This window comes from Trachypithecus francoisi, unplaced genomic scaffold (assembly GCF_009764315.1).
Source record: "Trachypithecus francoisi isolate TF-2019V2 unplaced genomic scaffold, Tfra_2.0 Lachesis_group8, whole genome shotgun sequence".
NCBI classification, from domain to species: Eukaryota; Metazoa; Chordata; class Mammalia; order Primates; family Cercopithecidae; genus Trachypithecus; species Trachypithecus francoisi.
Genome location: NW_022681473.1, coordinates 7,907,018 through 7,925,690, shown reverse-complemented (window position 1 = coordinate 7,925,690; position 18,673 = coordinate 7,907,018). Strand labels below are relative to the sequence as shown.

Below are 18,673 nucleotides of genomic sequence, written 5' to 3'. Positions count from 1 at the left end.
TGGGCTCCAGTGATCCTCCCACCTCGGTCTCCCAAAGTGCTGGGATTACAGGCATGAGCCACTCAGTCCGGCCTCTATCCTCATTTCTCAGATGGGAAAACTGAGCTCGGGAGCGGAGCATGCTGGCCCAAGGTCACGCAACCTAGGGTCCCTGGTGTCCTTGCCCCAGCCTGCCTGTCCTAAGCTGAGTCCAGCACCCCTGCCCAGCCAGTGAAACTCATCACGCTTTTCTCAGCTGTAACTACCCTCTTCTCCAAGTGAGGCTCGGGGATGGGATCTGGGTGGGCTTAACTCTGGGCCTACTCCTTAGAGATGGGACCCCGCGAGCGCCCACCCATCTTGGAGATTCTCCTTCCTCGTTTTACAGCCCGGGAAGCTCAGGCGCCAGAGCGTTAGACCAGCTCAAGGTCGCGAGCGCGAGCGCGAGCGCGGCCGGAGGAGAATCCAGGGGTCCAGCCGCCCAGCGGGGGCTTCTTGGGGGCAGGCGGAGCACCCGCCGTGCCAGGCGCTGCCGGCGGCGCCGCCGGTGCCGCGGGGGCGGGGTCAGCGGAGGGCGGGGCGCCGGGCACCCCAGCCTCCAACGCCGCCAACGCCTCCGCGCCGCCGCCGCCGCCGCCGCCGCCGCCGCCGCTGCCGCCGCGCTCAGGCTCCAGCTCCGCGCACTCCCTCCGCGGCCGCTGAGCCAAGCGGACGCCCCCGGGGGCCGCGCCGCAGCCCTCCGTGCTCCCCCCTATCATGCCCGGTGCCCGGGCTGGGGCCGCCCAAGCAGCCAGGACACCATGCCCGAGGACGGCGCTGGCGACGGCGGGGAGGTGCCCACGCTCATCCCTGACAGCGAGCCGCTGCGGGAAGAGGTACCGGCGCTGGGGGGCCGGAGCCGGGCCTGGGGCGGCGTGAAAGGGACGAGTGCAGAAGGCGACCCCAAGAGAGGGGCTGAGGAGGGAAGTCCCAGAGCCCCTACGGCCAATGACGTCATTGGGGTCACCTGCCTCCCTGCCAGGGGTCCAGGGGCCCGCGTTGGGGGTAGGGGTGGGGCGGCTGGACAGCAATATGGGGGGCGACTTCCGCCCCCGGCGCCCCCTCATCCAGCCTCGCCCGTCCTGTGACGTCAGCGCCTGGCCCCCACGCGTCCCAGTGCCGCAGTCCAGCGGGGGACGCTGCTTCCACCGCCAGGGCCGCGGGGTCAGGTCCCCAGCCCAGCCTGGCAGCTCACGAGGTGTCCGGGCAGTGCCTGCAATGCAGCAGCAGTCGCAGAGCCTAGAGGGGAGGAGGGGAAGAGGAAGGGAGGCGCCTGGGTACCCCTTCTCCTTGTCCCCGAGGTGAGGATTGAAGGTCCATTCTGCTGACTGGGACCCCGGACAGCCCCCCTCAGCCCTAGCCAGTAAGGTCTGCAGGACCTGGGGCCCTGAGTGATGTGTAGGGTGACAGGGTGGTGAGTGGGGCTGTGTGCATTTGGGTGAATGTAGCCTGTGTGTTGTGTGGGTGTGTGAATTGGGGGTGTGTGTACCCTGTAGTCAGGTGAGGGGTGAGTGGGTGCCTGGCTCGGGCTGTCCCTCAGTGGTCTAGGTGTGTGCATGTGAGCGAGTCCTGTTGTGGGTGGGTCTCTCCCTGTGGGGTCTGAGGAGCCTAGGTGTCAAGTTGCAGTGGGGGTGGGGAGATGTGCACTGTGATCAGGTGAAGGTCTGGTATGTCTCTGGGCTTCCCTGCATGTGGAACGTGTATGTGCATGTGTGTGTCCTGTGGTGGATGGGTGTGTGCTATGTGTGTGTACCATGCTATGGTTGTGGGAGTCTGTGCTCTGGGGACAGGTGAGGGTCTGGAGTTTCCTGGTGACAGGCAGTGTGGCCCTCCATGGTGGGTGGGTCTGTGATGAGCATGTGTTGGAGGGGCGTGGACAAGTGTGTGTGTACCTGACAGGCCTTGCAGGTCAGGTGGCGCTGTGCTCCCGTGCTGTGTGATGGGGACAGGCTGTATCTGGGCTGGGCTGGGGGATGGTTCCTCTCTTCTGGGGCCTCTAGAGGCCTGGTAGGTCTGGGGTAGGAGAGGTGACCCCTTAACCCCTCTTTTGTTGTTTCCACTTTTTCCGCCCCTTTTTACCCTTCTGCTCTCCCCACTGTATACCTACCTGCTTCTCTCTCCATGGGCACCTGGGGGTGAGGTAGCTAGGCTGGCAGCCCTGCCAGGGAGGGTGTGGCAAGCCCTCTGAGCCAGGGAGTGGCCCCTGCTGCCCAGCAGCTGTGTCCCACCCCCTCGCTCAGCACAGATGAGTGGAGGATGGCCCTCCATCTGCTCCCCACCCCAAGACTCACACCTCCCCCGTTCTAGATGCTCCTGTTGACTCAAAAGCCTCTGCTGAGTCTTCTGAGTCCCTATGGAACAAGGGAGCAGAGGGAGTCTCAGGGTAATGGTGATCATATTTATTCCCATGGCCAGACACTGTGCTCAGATCTTCACACGTATGATCTTGTTGAATCCTCACAACAGATTCAGTTTACAGATGAGGAAATTGAGGTCCAGAGAGGATGAGGGACGTGCCCAAGTCATACAGTAAGTGCTGGAGCCAGCACTGCCTCCTGGGCAGTGAAACTCCAAAGCCCATGCTGTTTATACCTCGGACCCCTTCCACCCTGGCTTCCCAGACCAACAGGACCAAGAATCAAGGCCCAGAGAGGGCAGAGATATAGCCAAGTCCACACCGCAAATCAGGGCAGAGCAAGGGCTAGAACTCAGTTTTCTCAATAGCCAGTGCAAGGATCCATCCCTTCTGGCAGAGGTGGGCCTGCTGTGTCCTGTGTACAGTTGGCCCAGTGCTAGCAGGGCACAGTGGAGGATGGATTTGGGGTAGCGAGTCCTGGGTTTGAATCTGCAGCGCCACTGTGAGTGAACTGGAAATGTGAAGCCTGGAGCAAGCTGCTCATCCCTCTGAGCCTCAGTTTCCTCCTCTGTAAAATGGGGCTCACGGTATCACCTCCCTCAGCTGGGTTAAGCAAAGTGGCAGGCCCCACTGATGGCCCCACCTGACACAGACTTCCCTTTCTCTGCCCACCTGCAGCAGCGGCCCCTGAAACAGTCCCTGGGAAGCTCCCTGTGCCGCGAATCGCACTGGAAGTGCCTGCTCCTCACGCTGCTCATCCACGCCTGCGGGGCCGTGGTGGCCTGGTGTCGCCTGGCCACAGTGCCGCGGCTGGTCCTGGGGCCCGAGGCTGCCTTGGCCCGGGGAGCGGGTGGCCCGCCACCCACCTACCCGGCCAGCCCCTGCTCCGATGGCTACCTGTACATCCCGCTGGCCTTCGTCTCCCTGCTCTACCTCCTCTACCTAGCCGAGTGCTGGCACTGTCACGTGCGGTCCTGCCAGGCGCCACGCACCGACGCCCACACCGTGCTGGCGCTGATCCGCCGCCTGCAGCAGGCGCCGCCGTGCGTCTGGTGGAAGGCCACCAGCTACCACTACGTGCGGCGCACCCGCCAGATCACACGCTACCGCAACGGCGACGCCTACACCACCACGCAGGTGTACCATGAGCGCGCCGACAGCCGCACGGCCCGCGGCGAGTTTGACTACTCGGCTCACGGCGTCCGCGACGTCTCCAAGGAGCTGGTGGGGTTGGCGGAGCACGCGGCCACGCGGCTGCGCTTCACCAAGTGCTTCAGCTTCGGCAGCGCGGAGGCCGAGGCCTCGTACCTCACGCAGCGGGCGCGCTTCTTCAGCGCCAACGAGGGCCTGGACGACTACCTGGAGGCACGCGAGGGCATGCACCTGAAGGACGTGGACTTCCGCGAGTCGCTCATGGTCTTCGCCGACCCCCGCAGCCCGCCCTGGTACGCTCGCGCCTGGGTCTTCTGGCTCGTGTCGGCGGCCACGCTGTCGTGGCCCCTGCGCGTCGTGGCCGCCTATGGAACGGCCCACGTGCACTACCAGGTGGAGAAGCTCTTCGGCGCCAGCTCGCCCCCGCCCGGGGCCGTGCCCAGCGGGCCCCCACTGTCCCGCGTGGCCACAGTGGACTTCACTGAGCTCGAGTGGCACATCTGCTCCAACCGGCAGTTGGTGCCCAGCTACTCGGAGGCCGTGGTCATGGGCGCGGGCTCGGGCGCCTACCTCAGAGGCTGCCAGCGCTGCCGTCGCTCCGTCAGCAGCAACTCGCTGCCCCCCGCCCGGCCCAGCGGGCCCCGTCTGCCCTTCAGCCGCAGCCGCCTCTCACTGGGTGCTGGGGGCCGGGCCACGCCAGGGGTCTTCCGCAGCCTGAGCGGGGGGCCCCTGGGGCGCCGTGGAGAGGACACGGAACCCCTCGAGAGCCCGCCCTGCTATGAGGACGCCCTCTACTTCCCGGTGCTCATTGTCCACGGAGACAGCGGCTGCCAGGGGGATGGGCAGGGTGCGCTCTGAGACCCCCACAGCTCCCAGAGTAGCCCCCTCCCCACCATTCCACTATGGGCTTAGATGCCCGAGTGATTGTCGTCCAAAACAGGCGGGAAAACAGACCAGCCACACATAAGGGGCGGGGTGAGGGTGGGGGTGGGGGTCCTCAAACAGACTAAAATGCAGTGACCTGTGGTCATTTTGGAGGAAACGGAGGCCACCTAAGTGGAGCCTAAGAATCGCCCCCAGAGTGGCTTCACCCCCCAAGATGGCCGATGATCTGGCCTGGAGGCCTCTCACAAAGGGCAGGAGAAGAGGCTTCCAGAAAGGCTGGGACGGAGGAGGAGTCCTGTGGCCAGCTGTTGCCTGCAGCAGAGGCTGCCTGTGGACACTTGCCTGCCGGGGCTGAGGCCATGCTGGGAGCTTCCCAGCAACGCAGAAGCACAAATTGGCGGGTTGGGGCCATGCCCAGCCACGTTGGCTTCCCTGGGGCTGAAGAGCCGGCTGTGGTGGCACCATGGCCTTGGCCCTGCTACTCACCCAACATTCCCATCCTCCCCTGATAGGCCCCTCCGTGCCTGCCCTTTCGACCGCTGCTCAGGGCCAGTCACTGATTGGACCTAGCAGTGCTGTTCCTCCACTGGGAGCTTGGTTCTTGGAGCACAGCCTTGCCCCATGCACCTGTACTGTTTCGCCTGGTGCCCACCGCACCCTCCTCCCACATTCAGCTACCCCTACAACCTGGGGTTCCTTCTCAGGGCCTCACCTGGTCCCCACATCCCCTGGCCTCTGCTCCTGCCTCCCAAAGTCCATGTCTGCCTCCATCAGTCACACACACCCAGGGACGCCCTCTCCTTGCCCTCCTGGACTTATCTACTCTTCACTTTCCTGATGATCCATGGGGCCCAGACCTAGAGGGCATCCGAGGGGCCCGGCCTCGGCCGCAGCCTCTTGGATGACATCCTTGCTCCACCATGTAGGCCCTTGCTTCTCCCATCAATGAGTCCTGGCCCAGGGGACACTGACCCTCCCCCAGGGAGGAGAGCAGGGTTCCTTCCCTTTCAACGAGGGCTTCTACACCCTCTCAAGGGTGGTGGGGAAGGGAGGAGGCTGAGAAGATGCAGATTAAATAAAGGTATGGAATGGAAGGCCTGTGCATTCCTGGGTCTTGGGTCCAAGGCCACCGCTGCAAGCATTATGGGCCTCCGTGGTTCAGGGCACGATGAGGGGTTCTGGGAAGGGACTCAGAGTTGGGCTTCAGTGTTCACAGGAACAAAGTAAGCGGAGGAGAAGAAACCTCCCCTGCCTAGCCTGGGGCCTCTGAGACTCAAATGTGAGTCGTTCTGAGCACCTGGCTCCCCTGAATCTGGTATCTGGACCTGGGTCACTGCTAAGGCATTGTCAAGGTGACCCTTCTTCCAGCTTAGTGGGGGATTCCATTCTGTTGCTGGGCATGCTGAGGGCTAAAGGAGTGGTGGCTTGTCCCCAAAGTGGGGAGAAAGAGCTATGGTCTGTGACTGGAGTTCAGTGCCCCCCAGCAGCTACTGACATTATCAATCTGAGGGAAAGGGCACGAAGCAGGTCGAAGGACACAAAGCTGGAAAGGGCAGCCCCAAACCAGGGCAGGCTGGCATGGAATCCAAAGGCAGAGAAAACATCAGGGAAAAGGAAGGTCCTGACTCCCTGATGGAGCTCTGAAAGACTCCTGGACGTGGCATTGTCACATGTACAGCAGTAAAGGGTGTTCACTGTGCAAGGGCAGTGGGCTAAGGGGCAAGCGTGCATGGAATCCAGCCTACAGGCCACTCCCCAAACTCTGGCATGGAGCTACATCCACTTGGAGAAAGGGGACCCTTTTCCCATTCACGCAAAGGTGGCATAACAGCTAGAGGTGACCCTGGAAGGGTGCGGAGAATGGGTGGATTTCCCTAAACAAAGACAGGGCAGGCAGTATCTTAGACAGCGGATGCTGCCCAGACAAAGGCCTGGCTGCCGGGCATGAGCTGAGGTGTGATGAGGAGATAGAAGCAAGAAACCATGGAAGGCTTTGCTGTGGCTTCCGTGCCAAACCCTAGAATTTGTCCTTACACTGGAGCAAACTGGGCAATCTGGAACCGTGGAAGGGGGATGGGCAGGGACGTGATACAGTCAAGGCTGCATTTTAGGATATTAGGATATTTAGCAAAAGTCCAGCTACCTGCTGGCTCTGTGGGGAGGGTGGAGTGAAAGACCAGAGCTCTCCCTGTGCGTTAACCGACAGCCTCTCTTCTTTGGGAGTGAAATCAATTCCCCATTCAGAAGCAAATTAGGTGGAAAACCCTATGGTGCCCAAACATTCAAGAAGGCTACAGTGGGTGGCCGGGCACAGTGACTCATGCCTGTAATTCCAGCATTTTGGAAGGCTGGGGCAGGCAGATCATTTGAGGTCAGCAGTTCGAGACCAGCCTGGCCAACATGGTGAGACCCTCCCTGTCTCTACAAAAAATACAAAAATTAGCTGGGTGTGGTGGCAGGCACCTGTGACAACTACTCAGGAGGCTGAGGCAGGAGAATCACTTGAACCCAAGAGGCAGAGGTTGCAGTGAGCTGAAATTTTGCCACTGCACTCCACCTGAGACTCTGTCTCAATCAATCAATCAATCAATCAATAAGCTCCAGCAGGTAGGGAGGCCAGCATGCTGGTTCCAGCTCCTTGCCATGAGAAAGACCCTTTTTCCACCATTCTGCTCTAACACCATAGCCAACAACTGCCCACTGTCCACTATCCATTGTCCTCCCTTCCCCAATGACAGAACCCCAGTTTTGCTGCAGATGGCAATGTGCCCAGCTAAAAGGCAATATTTCCAGCCTCCCTGGCATATATGGTATGACTGTGTGGCTCAATTATAGGATATTAGACATAAACAGAAGGTGCTGGAAGGGATCTCCAAGAATGCCCCTTGAATGGAAGCAGTATTGGTGAAGGCCATTTTTGTCCTCTCTGCTTCAGCCTTCATTCAGCCTGGGATGTGTATGTGATAGCTGGAATGCCAGCAGCTATCTTGGAGCAGGAAGTGACCTTGAAAATTGTAGCCACGTGCTGAAGATAGCAGAGCAACAAGGTAAAAGATCCTGGGCTTTTGATGACACCATGCAAGTTTCCATGTCATCCCTTGGGTTGTCTACCTCCAGACTTCAATGAGAAAGAGAAATAAACTGTAAGTCTGCTTAAGCCCACTGTTTTTTCTTGTCTGTTACCAGCAGCTTTTACTAATTATCTACTGCCACATAACAAATTATCCTAACCCTAGTAGCTTAAAAGGGCAATAATTGGCCGGGCGCGGTGGCTCAAGCCTGTAATCCCAGCACTTTGGGAGGCCGAGACGGGCGGATCACGAGGTCAGGAGATCGAGACCATCCTGGCTAACACGGTGAAACCCCATCTCTACTAAAAATACAAAAACTAGCCGGGCGAGGTGGCAGGCGCCTGTAGTCCCAGCTACTTGGGAGGCTGAGGCAGGAGAATGGCGTAAACCCGGGAGGCGGAGCTTGCAGTGAGCTGAGATCCGGCCACTGCACTCCAGTTCCGGCGACAAAGCGAGACTCCGCCTCAAAAAAAAAAAAAAGGGCAATAATTATTATGCTCTCTCCTGGCTTCTGTGGGTCAGGAACTCAGATAGGACACAGTGGGAATGACTTCTCTGCTCCATGACATCCAGGGCCTCTGCTGGAAGACTCAGACACTGGGGCTGGAATCATCTGAATGCTCATTCACTCACATGTCTGGCAGCTGATGCTGGCTGAGGGCTGAGGGCTAAGAGCCTAACTAGGGCTGTTGGTGGGAACACCCACACAGGGCATCTCCACGTAGCTTGACTTTCCTCATAACGTGGTGGCTCCGTTCCAAGAACAAGTGTACTGAGAGGGTGAAAACTGTATTTCCCTTTATGATCTAGTCTCCGAAGTCACATGACATCACTTCTGCCCCTTTCCATCGGTCAAGGCTATTATGAAGGTCTACCCAGTTTCAAGGGGAGGGAATATAGGATCTCATCTCTCTGTGGAGGCTTGTCAATGTCACATTGTTAGAATAGCATGTGGGATGGGAGATATATTAGTGGCTATCTTCAAAAATGCAATCGACCACTGAGCGAAATGCCATTTGCCATTCCTAACTGATTGATACCCGTAAAGTGATCTGCAAAATGAACACCAAGCTCTTTATAGTGCTGTTTTAAGGGAGCAAGGTGGTGGCATGTCAGATATGGGCCTTCCCAGGGCAGAGTGAGCTGCTCAGATCATTTATGGAGGCCTTCGGGCCTACGGTAGATTAAATATGGCCACAAATTGTTTACCACTCCTCTCTTCAAGAGGTGGAATCAGGCTGGGCGCAGTGGCTCACACCTATAATTCCAGCACTTTGGGAGGCTGAGGCAGGTGGACCACTTGAGATCAGGAGTTCAAGACCAGCCTGGCCAGCATGGTGAAACGCCGTCTTTACTAAAAATACAAAAATTAGCCGGGCATGATAGTGTGCACCTGTAGTTCCAGCTACCCAGGAAGCTGAGACAGGCGAATCACTTGAACCCAGGAGGCAGAGGTTGCAGTGAGCTGAGATCACATCACTGCACTCCAGGCTGGGCCACAGAGCAAGGCTCTATTTCACAAAAAAAAAAAAAAAAAAAAAAAAAAAGGAAAAGAAAAGGAAAAACAGAGGTGGAATCTGTTTCCCCTTTAAATCTGGGCTGGACTTGTGATTTGTTGTGACCTATGGAATGTGAGGGAAAAGATGTTGGCCCACTTCTGAGGCTAGGCCTCAAAGACTCTTGTAGCTTTCACCTTTGCCCTCTTGCAATCCTGAGACCACCATCTATAAAGATGCCCAGCCAAGCCTCCTGACAGATTTGAGGCTGCGTGGAGAACTGAGGACCCCAGCCAAGAGTCAGCATCAGCTCCAGATATGGGATGACTGAGGCCATCTTAGACACTGTAGGCCCAGTTGAGCCATAGATGACAGGAGCCTCAGGAGTGACCCAAGATGAGACCAGCAGATGAACTACCAAGCTGATCCCAGCCCAGACTGCTGTCCTAAAGAATGAGGGGAAATAAATCTTTGTTTAATTCACTACATTTTGGAGTGATTTGTTACATGCAATAGATCACTGTCACAAGGCTCTAAACCCAGCTGCACTTCACAAGGGAGGGCACTGGGCCTGCACAGCCAGGAAGAGGAGGGACCCAGAAACCCCAGTGTTTGATGGACAGCTCTCAGCTCACAATCTCCCGATGGGAGACGGGGTGGTCACGTGTTCAGACTCTCTTGGAGTCAACACCAAGCCAGGGTGTTCTGTTCTAAACTGTTCTCAAGAGGAGAATTCATGCCTGAGGAGTGGTGCAAAGTCTGGCTCCCAAACCCCAGCTGCCTCTGCCTCTGCTCTCTCCTGACATGGGCTATGCACAGCATGGCAGGAACAGAACCTGTAATTTCTACCCCTACCCCCACCTACTCCTCTCTGTCTTCCATCTCAGGAAATAGAGCTACCATTCAGTCACATTCAGTCAGTTGCCTAAGCCAGGCACCTGCACGGCAAGCCTCTTCTTTTTTTTTTTTTTTTTTTTTTTTTGAGCCAGAGTCTCACTCTGTCACCCAGGCTGGAGTGCAGTGACCAATCTCAGCTCACTGCAAGCTCCGCCTCCCGGGTTCACGTTCACACCATTCTCCTGCCTCAGCTTCCCGAATAGCCACGCTTGGCTAATTTTTTGTATTTTTAGTAGAGACAGGTTTTCACTGTGATAGCCAGGATGGTCTCAATCTCCTGACCTCGTGATCTACCCGCCTCAGCCTCCCAAACTGCTGGGATTATAGGCATGAGCCACCACGCCTGGCCGCCTCTTCTATTTTTTTTTTTTTTGAGATGGAGTCTCGCTGTCGCCCAGGCTGGAGTGCAGTGGTGCAGTCTCAGCTACTGCAACCTCCGCCTCCCGGGTTCAAGCTATTCTCCTGCCTCAGCCTCCTGAGTGGCTGAGATTACAGGCGCCTGCCACCACGCCTGGCTAATTTTTGTATTTTCAGTAGAGACGAGGTTTCACCATGTTGGTCAGGCTGGCCTCGAACTCCTGACCTCAAGTGATCCACACGCCTCAGCCTCCCGAAGTGCTGGGATTACAAGCGTGAGCCACCGCATCTGGCCAGGTGTGGGCATTTTCTGATTAGAGACTTGGTTATCACATATGGACTGGCTTTGTTGTAGGAGGTAAAGATCACAGGATCTGCCTGGGTTCAAACCTCCACTTACTAGTTGGTCAACTAGGGCAGATGGCTTAATGCACTTAGGCACGTGCCTTCAGCTTCCTACTCTGTAAATTGCGGTAAGAATGGCACTTACTTCATGTTGGTTGTTATGAATCTTACATGGATTAAGCCAAGTAAAGCCCGGGCATGTAAGAAGTGCTTTCAGGCCAGGCATGGTGGCTCACGCCTGTAATCCCAGCACTTCGGGAGGCCGAGGCAGGTGGATCACCTGAGGCAAAGAGTTCGAAAGCAGCCTGACCAACTGCTAATGGTGAAACCCTTTCTCTATTAAAAATACAGAAATTAGCCAGGCATGGTTGTGGATGCCTGTAATCCCAGCAACTTGGGAGGCTGAGGCAGGAGAATCACTTGAACTCGGCAGGCGGAGGTTGCAGTGAGCCGAGATCGTGCTATCGCACTCCAGCCTGGGCAACAAGAGAGAAACTCCGTCTCAAAAAAACAAAAAAAGGGCCGGGCGCGGTGGCTCAAGCCTGTAATCCCAGCACTTTGGGAGGCCGAGACGGGCGGATCACGAGGTCAGATCAAGACCATCCTGGCTAACACGGTGAAACCCCGTCTCTACTAAAAAATACAAAAAACTAGCCAGGCGAGGTGGCGGGTGCCTGCAGTCCCAGCTACTCTGGAGGCTGAGGCAGGAGAATGGCGTAAACCCGGGAGGCGGAGCTTGCAGTGAGCTGAGATCCGGCCACTGCACTCCAGCCTGGGCGACAGAGCAAGACTCCGTCTCAAAAAAAAAAAAAAAAAAGAAACCAGAAGTGCTTCAAGCATTCACTATTATTATAGTCATTATTAGCACTAAATCCTACTTCCATTGGTAGTGGCCAGGGTACGAGCATTGGAACGTGGTCTGGAAAGAATCCCTCTTCCCAGGCCTGATTTGCCCGGCGGTGGGCAAGGGCAAGTTTGGCAGCGAAGGCAGGAAGCAAAGGGCCCAGCTGGAGCTCAGTGGTGTCAGCTCCCTTCCTCCTCAAGGGTTGCTCCCTGTCTGTCGCCCTAATGTTTGAAAAATATTTTACTGGGTTCCCAGCCCGGAACTTCAGCGTCTCCTGCCCTCCAGGCCGGTATTTTCAGATGTAGAGATGAGAGCTGAGATAGCGTCTCCCTTGAGACACTGTCTCTAAAAACTACGATCTTCAGCTCCTAATTGAGGGCTTCCCCGCCCAAACCCACCCCTTCGCAACACACCCCCCAAAGAAGGTGTCTAGCCTTTGGAGCACTAGGTGGCGGCAGGGGGAACCTGGCCCTAGGTCACCAGGTGAGAGGCGATGCTTTCGCCCCTGAGAACAGGATTTGTTGGGGAGGGACAGCGAGAGTTCGACCAGCCAGTCACTTTAGAGACTGTCAGGGGCGTTCAGCTCTAGGGTGGTTCGAGGGCCAGTGCGAAGCTCCCTTAGGGACGAATTTCCATATACTACGAAGGGCATCTGCGAAAGGATGGGCTGTCCCGTGTGGGGAGTCGGCAGATATTTAAGTAACACTAACATTTAATGAATTAAGCAGCTATTTATTGAGTGATTAGTACGCTTTGAGAGAGGGGCCCTACCGAGGCCTCGCGGTGGCTGTAAGTCCGCGGGGCCGAGGCCAGGTGGCGCCAAAGGCCTTTCGACGTCATCTGCGCGGCTGTCGAGGCCCAGTCTTCGGGCTCGCCCAGAGAACCCGAAATCTGGACAAACGGAAACCGTAGGTGGAGGGAGAGGGCTCCAGGGCCAGGTTCAAGGGCATCCTGGTGAGAGATGAGGGGTTCGGAGGACTGGTGAATCTGGGCATACCCCGAAGGTGGTAAGGGACCCAGGCGTGGAGTGGGCGGGGCTTGCGCCCAAGAGGGTGGAGCCTGAGTGTGGGCGGGACCTGCGATAAGAGGCTCGGTAGCGCTCTTCGCAGGGCGGTATTTGTGCGCGAGGCCGCAGCCGGGACGCTCTATGTGGGCGGGACTCGAGGCCCCCTAAGGGGCGTGGCTTGTAGCTTTCCTGGGCGGCCCCGGGGGCGTGGCTCCGTGGAGGTGAACCGCTGCCTCCGAGCGAGGTGTGACAGTCCTGCGAGGGCGTAGTTCTTCCACTTTTGTGAGCTTGAGGGGGCGGGGCTTGTAGCTGGGGGCGGAGCCTGAGGAAGAGGTTGAGGGGAACTTCACACCTTCCCTGGAGGGCGGAGTTTACATCGTCCCCCGACAGAGTTAAGACCTCTAGGGGATTCCCTGCAGTGTCCAGGGCTCTGTGAGGCGAAGTTTGCAGTTGTATTAGGCGGGGCCTGCAGCGCCGCGTGAAGAGAATGTGTAAACTCGGGGCGAAGTTCATACCTCCGAGAAGCGGAGACTAAGAGTTCTGCCAATCTGCGCGCGCCGAACGGAGGAGGCGGGGCTTGTGGATTGTGGGCGGGGGACTGGGCGGGGCCGAGAGGGCAGAGGGGCAGGCACGAGCGCTGCTGGAATCTTTGAGTTGGCAGGGGCGGGGCTTGTGGCTTTGTGGGAGGGGCCTCTGGGGAGTTCCCGGAGGCTCTCTTCGGTTCTGCAGCGGGTAGGCGTCGCTTGTAGCTCCGGGTCCTAGCTGATACCACCGGAGTATGCAGTTCTCGGCCGCGCCCGAATGAGGCGGAGCCTGCGAGTCAGTGGGCGGAGCCCGGGCTGGGCGCAGGCGGGGGTTCTGCCCTGGGAGGCCGTCTGTTTAGGCCCGCACGCAGCTCCGCATCTGGTGCTCATTACCAGATGACAAAGAGCCGGCTCTGGGCCCCCTTCCCCACTCCCATCCCCCGCCTCCGACTGCAGTGCATTTAACTCCTTCCTGCCCTCGGGGCACTCTGGATCCCTACCCGAAGTCATGCAGGGGACTCCAGACCTTCCAGTCTCGGCAGGCCTTCTCGCTCCCCACGCTTCCTCACCTCCTTCCCAGACCTAGCCGTCTGGTCGGCCTCGCAACCTTCATTCGCATCCAGCAAACCTGCCCGACGGTGTCTCCGAGGTTAAAACTGTGCAGGATCTGGCGGGGACGTCTGGTTTGAGTTAGGGGAACGTGAGAGCGGGGACTGGGGGCAGTGCGTAGCGTTCCCTCCGCCCCCAGCGCGACCCCCTGGTTCATCCCCAGCTCCGGCCCCTCCTTTCCTGGTTCCCTGGGGTCCAGCTCAGTCTTCCAGCTCAGGTACAGGCCCGAAGGGGGCGCTGGGCCACTCCTCCTCGCCTGCCCGGGTGGTCGTGGCGGCTCTGCCCCGTCCTAATTAGAGGCCCCTGAGAGGCTGTAACTGAAAAATTACAGAGGCGGTGGGAACTGGCGCCTCCCCTGCCCAGGTCTCACCCCCGCCCCCCAAGGCAGTGAGCCCGGAATGAGGGAGGTCACCCCCACCAGGCTGTGATCTTTGACCAGGCCCTTCTCCAGTTCCTGGGACACCTCAGTCCTGAGCAGCCGGAGCCCTCTCTCAAGCTCGGGTGGGCTGAGCTCTGTCTGTCCCCCACCACCCCCAGCCAACATGGACAAGAGCAAAGTGCGGCCCTGGTGAAAGAAGGCCTTGCTCCTGCGGCTGTCCAAGCAGTTAGCATGGGATCTCTCCCGGGTTCCTGGCCCTTCCCAACCCAGCCTCCTACCCGGAGCAAGTGAAGGAATGCCTCCAAGAGCACTCACAAACCAGGGGGTGGCAGTCCCCTTGAGTGACCCTGACCCCCAGCCCCCAACTTCTGTGAAGCTTACAGGGATGGGAAGGAAAGTGTCTGAAGAAAGAAGCAACTCACCCACTAGCCGCCCCCTTCACTCCTCTGAATCACCAGCCCCAGAGCCTACTTTGACCCCTAAACCCCAGTTTGGCTCCAGTTCAGCAGATGCCCTAATTCTACAACCCTCCCCTAGATTCAGCCCCACCTTCTTGGAGCTTTGGTAAAATGAGGAATAAATACGAAATTCTCCTCATGCCAAATCTCCCACTGCTGGGCTCAACTGTGTGACCCTGGGCAAGGTTCTGCCCTCTCTGGGCTCCTGCTTCCCTGAGAATCTCTGAGGCATACCCTGTCTTAAAGGGATCCTACCTTACCTCCTTGAGGACTCAGACAAACTGAAGGAAGATCACCTCCTTTTTTCTGAGTCCTCCCAGAACCTCCCTCAAGCACCAGTGGGGGTCAGAAGCCTTGGGTAAGGTTGACACCCCATTTATTGGAGAAGACCCCAGCACCCGCCCCCTGAGGTCTTAAGGGCTTTGGTGTATCCTTGGTCACGAGCGCTGAGCCAGGAAGCAGAGTTCCTGAGAGCCAAGTCTAGTGGTTGAGAGAGGACCCTGGCTGGGCCTGGGGAGCAGGAAGCCATCTGTCCAGCTGGGCAGCCCCTGTGGGTCCCTGGTGCAGCCCCGGCCATGTGTCCAGTGCACACCCCTTTCTCCTACTCCGTGAGGGGGGTCTGCACCCCATCACACGCTGGTTCTGCAGGTCTGCACCCCTGTGAGGCTGCCCCTGGGGGGCATGGGTTCCGTTGGACTCTTGCTCCCAGCATGGGTGACCCAGCGATAGCAGTCAGTGATGCGCTTGTTGGGTGCATGGGGGCCACAGCGGGTGCAGTACACAATGCCCAGTGCAAGCAGGACCACCAAAAAGACACACGTTGGCACCAGGAGTGCCACCAGAAGCCACCGGTCATCCCTCTGGATGTGCTCGGCAAGACCAGCCTCCCCCAGGGCCGTTGGGGCTGCTGTGGGAGCTGCTGAGGGCAGCCACAGGGCCAACTTGGGACTGGGGCCATCTTCCCTTGGGATTTGGGGGACTTTGGAATGGGAATGTGTAGGGCTGATGGGTGAGGTCTGGTTAGTGGGGCTCTGAGAGGGCAGGAGGGTGGGGAGGGCTGGGGGGTGGGTGGCAGCAGGCACAGAGACTTGATGGGAAGGAGACACAGGGGACCTGGAGCTGGCGGTCAGAGAGGGCTGGGCAGTAGGGATAATGGGAAGCTGGGTAGCCTGGGTTCTGAGGACAGGGGCATCTGAGGCTTGAGGGGGTTGATGGGCACCGAGTGTGGTGACCAGAGGGGCACGGTTAGGTGGGATTGCAGGCAAATGAGTGGTGGTCTGGGTGCCAGCGACCTGGGTGTCTGGAAACATGGGGGACTGGTGGGCAGGGAACAGCTCAGGATATCTGGTTGAGATCATGGGGGGCTGGTGGGCAGGGGGCTGTGCTGGATGAGAGACAGAGAGAATACCGGGTTGGTAGGCAGAAGGCAGATCTGGATAGTTGGCTGCGATTACGGGGATCTGGTGGTCACGGGACAAAGCTGGGTGTGTGGCAGGGATCACAGGAGGCTGGTGGGCAGAAGGCAGTGTGGGGCGCGTGGCAGAGACCACCACAGGCCGGGTGACGGAGAGCACTGAAGAGTGGTAGGGGACCCTGGGGGCACTGAGCGGGGGCGGCCAGGTGGGCTCCGGGTAGGGTATCTGTGGCTCTCTGTCCTCTGGGAAGCTCGGTCTATAGGCCAGGGCAAAGTCAGGCGGCTGCGTAGGCTCCATCCACAGGATCCCAGGCATCTCCGTCCAGCCACCTCCAAAGGCCTCCCAGGCCTTGTCTTCATCTTCCTCATCCTCCCCATCATCCAGCAACTCATCTCCGAGGTCCTGGGAAGCCCGGGCACCCATGGCCCCTGCAGGGCTGCAGCTGATGCCATCAGCCTCCAGCTCATGACCCTCGCTACAATAACACTCGAAGCCACCAACATAGTTGACACACATCTGCTGGCACACACCGGCAATCTGGCACTCATCTGTGTCCACACAGCGGTGCGGATCATCCTCCGCTGGTCGGAAACCCAGGCGACAGTGGCAGCTGTAGCCTTGTGGCCCACCGGGTTCACACTGCTGCTCGCATGGAGCCTGGGCACAGGGATCCTCGCAACTGCGCCCGTCTGCTGCCAGCCGGAAGCCCTCAGTGCAGCGGCAGGACACGTGACCATCCACCTCCTCCACACATTCGTGTTCACAGCCCCCATTGTCAGGGCTGCAGCCAGTCCCCAGGCACAGGGGCCCAGCCCGTGACCAGCCCACACCTCCCTCAGGCTGCTTCACACAGAGCAGAGAGGCTCCCCTGCCAGTCTGGCACTGCACAGCGGCCACGGAGCCGAAGGGCACCCACTCAAACTCTGTGGAGACCAGGTGGAAGGGCGTGGTATAGATGGCTGGGCCGGCCTGGCCGGCCTCATCTTGCAGCGCTGGGCAGGCATCCTCGAAGCCAAACTGGCACAAGTAGCCGTCGACAGCCAGCGTGCATGAGCCCTCCAGCCAGCGGTGCTCGCCAGTCGCCTCCAGGGCCACACAGCGCTGGGCCGGGCAGGGGCCTCCAGTGGCTGGCTGGGCCCAGTTGGTGAAAGCCGTGTCCTGGTCCCCTGTGGTCCACGTGAATCCGCGCAGTGGGCGCTGCAGCTGGCATTGCCGGGCCTGCCGCTGCAGCCCGATCCACAGCAGCCAGCTGGCCGGGCCTGCACCCACCAGGTTGTCCACACGCTGGGCCTCCTCGGGGGTCCGAGGAGTGGCCAGGTCCCCGCCCAGCTCGCGGCAGGCCCGCCAGGCCTCCAGAAAGGTGCGGCGCCGTGGGAAGAGAGCGTAGCAGCTGCTGGGGCCGCAGGCGGAGCGGGGCTCAGCAGCCCAGGGGTCCTGGCCCAGTGTGGGCCCTGCGGCCGCCCAGGCCAGCAAGAGGCGCAGCAGCATCGTGATGCCTCTGGACTGGTCCGGCCCCGGGCCCGCAGCAGCTCTTGACAGGGGGAGGGCCTGGGGCCTCCTGCGGGCGGGCCGGGGGCGGGCCTGGGGCCGGGCTCAGGCCTTGTAAGGAGTGGGCTGGGGCGGCTGCCAGCTCCCTGCTCCCTCTCCCCCGGGGGCCGCTGGAGCAGGAAGCAGTGGGGTGGGGGGCGCTAAGATTGGGGGCGGAGGAGGGGAGGAGGCGCAGTTGACGGCTGCCCCAGGCCCCAAAGGGCTGAGAGTCAGGGGATGGGAAAAGCCTGCCTGCCGAGCTCTGTGACCCTCAAGTTGAGACTCAGGGCTGTGGAGTGAGGACGCTTCCCAGAGACTCAGAGACCCAAATCTGGACACAGCAGCCCCGTCACACCCGTGAGCAGTCTCAGCCCAGCTGCTCGCCATGCACGGGAACACCCACATGCCCACTCCCTTCTTGCCCCACAGATGCGCGCGCATGCGCCTCCCCCACCCCCAACCTCCTACAAGAGTGCACTCTCTGCCAAGCTGTTTGTCCCTTCACCTAACCGTAGACCTATGCTGACTTGCAGACAACTCCCTTCCCACACGTACACACATTCTGAAATGCTGAGACCCTAGGTGCACATACAAAAATGGTGTGGCATTCTACATGACCTGACATATGAAGACCTCCGATTCGGGTGCAGGGCCTGAATGGAAACCAGCTTGGTCACCCAGGCACAGGCATCCTCAGCCTCTCATTTATTTACTGAGCCCCTGCCCCAGCCTCTCCCCCTACCCTCAAGCATTCTGGTTCCAGCTGGGCCAGCGTGTGGGGGTGTTGGGGGAGTGAGGGGGCCAGGGGCTGCCCTCCCCTCACCCCAGCTCAGCCTGGGGCCCTGGGAACCTGGGCTTAGATGGGGAGGAGGCAGCCCCTAAACAGGAAATGCCTCCCTGGGCTCCTGCGTCAGGAAGGCAGGGTGCGTGGTTTAGGGGGCTGGGTGGGGGCTGGGCTGCACTCAGGATGTGCAAGGCTGTGAGGGGACCCATGCAGGGCCATGTATGGGCATGGGGCACACAGTGACATATATGCATGTACGAGACACAGACATCACGTGTGTGGAGCCCTCCCTGCCTCCGGGGCCTGCTGTGTGGGGCTGGCCAGGGTCGTCTTCCCGCCCTTTCTGGAGGCTTCTGGAGGCATGTGCACTGAGCCCATCACCCAGGATGACCTCTGGGGAGCTGGCTGGCGGATTAACCCATGCACACCCGCCGCACTCTTAGCAGAAGTTAGAAACAGGGTAGGGAGGTGGGGGAGAGGTTCTACCCTTCAGTAAGCTGCCCTGATGCAGCTTCCCCCTCTGTCACAGATGGATCGACTTTGTGGCTGC

General features: G+C 59.3%; 2 protein-coding genes across 2 annotated transcripts; one reads left to right on the top strand and one right to left on the bottom strand.

The window, feature by feature from the left end:
* Positions 1-612: 612 nt before the first annotated feature.
* On the top strand, positions 613-5,505 carry TMEM151A (transmembrane protein 151A). Its single transcript, XM_033205590.1, has 2 exons — positions 613-854; positions 3,053-5,505. Exons 1-2 carry the CDS (start codon positions 780-782, stop codon positions 4,382-4,384), a joined length of 1,407 nt encoding a protein of 468 aa, XP_033061481.1. The 5' UTR covers positions 613-779; the 3' UTR covers positions 4,385-5,505.
* Positions 5,506-14,749: 9,244 nt separating this feature from the next.
* On the bottom strand, positions 14,750-17,320 carry CD248 (CD248 molecule). The gene has a single exon (XM_033205586.1). The coding sequence runs from the start codon at positions 17,298-17,300 to the stop codon at positions 15,027-15,029; it is 2,274 nt and encodes a 757-aa protein (XP_033061477.1). The 5' UTR covers positions 17,301-17,320; the 3' UTR covers positions 14,750-15,026.
* Between the last annotated feature and the right edge of the window lie 1,353 nt (positions 17,321-18,673).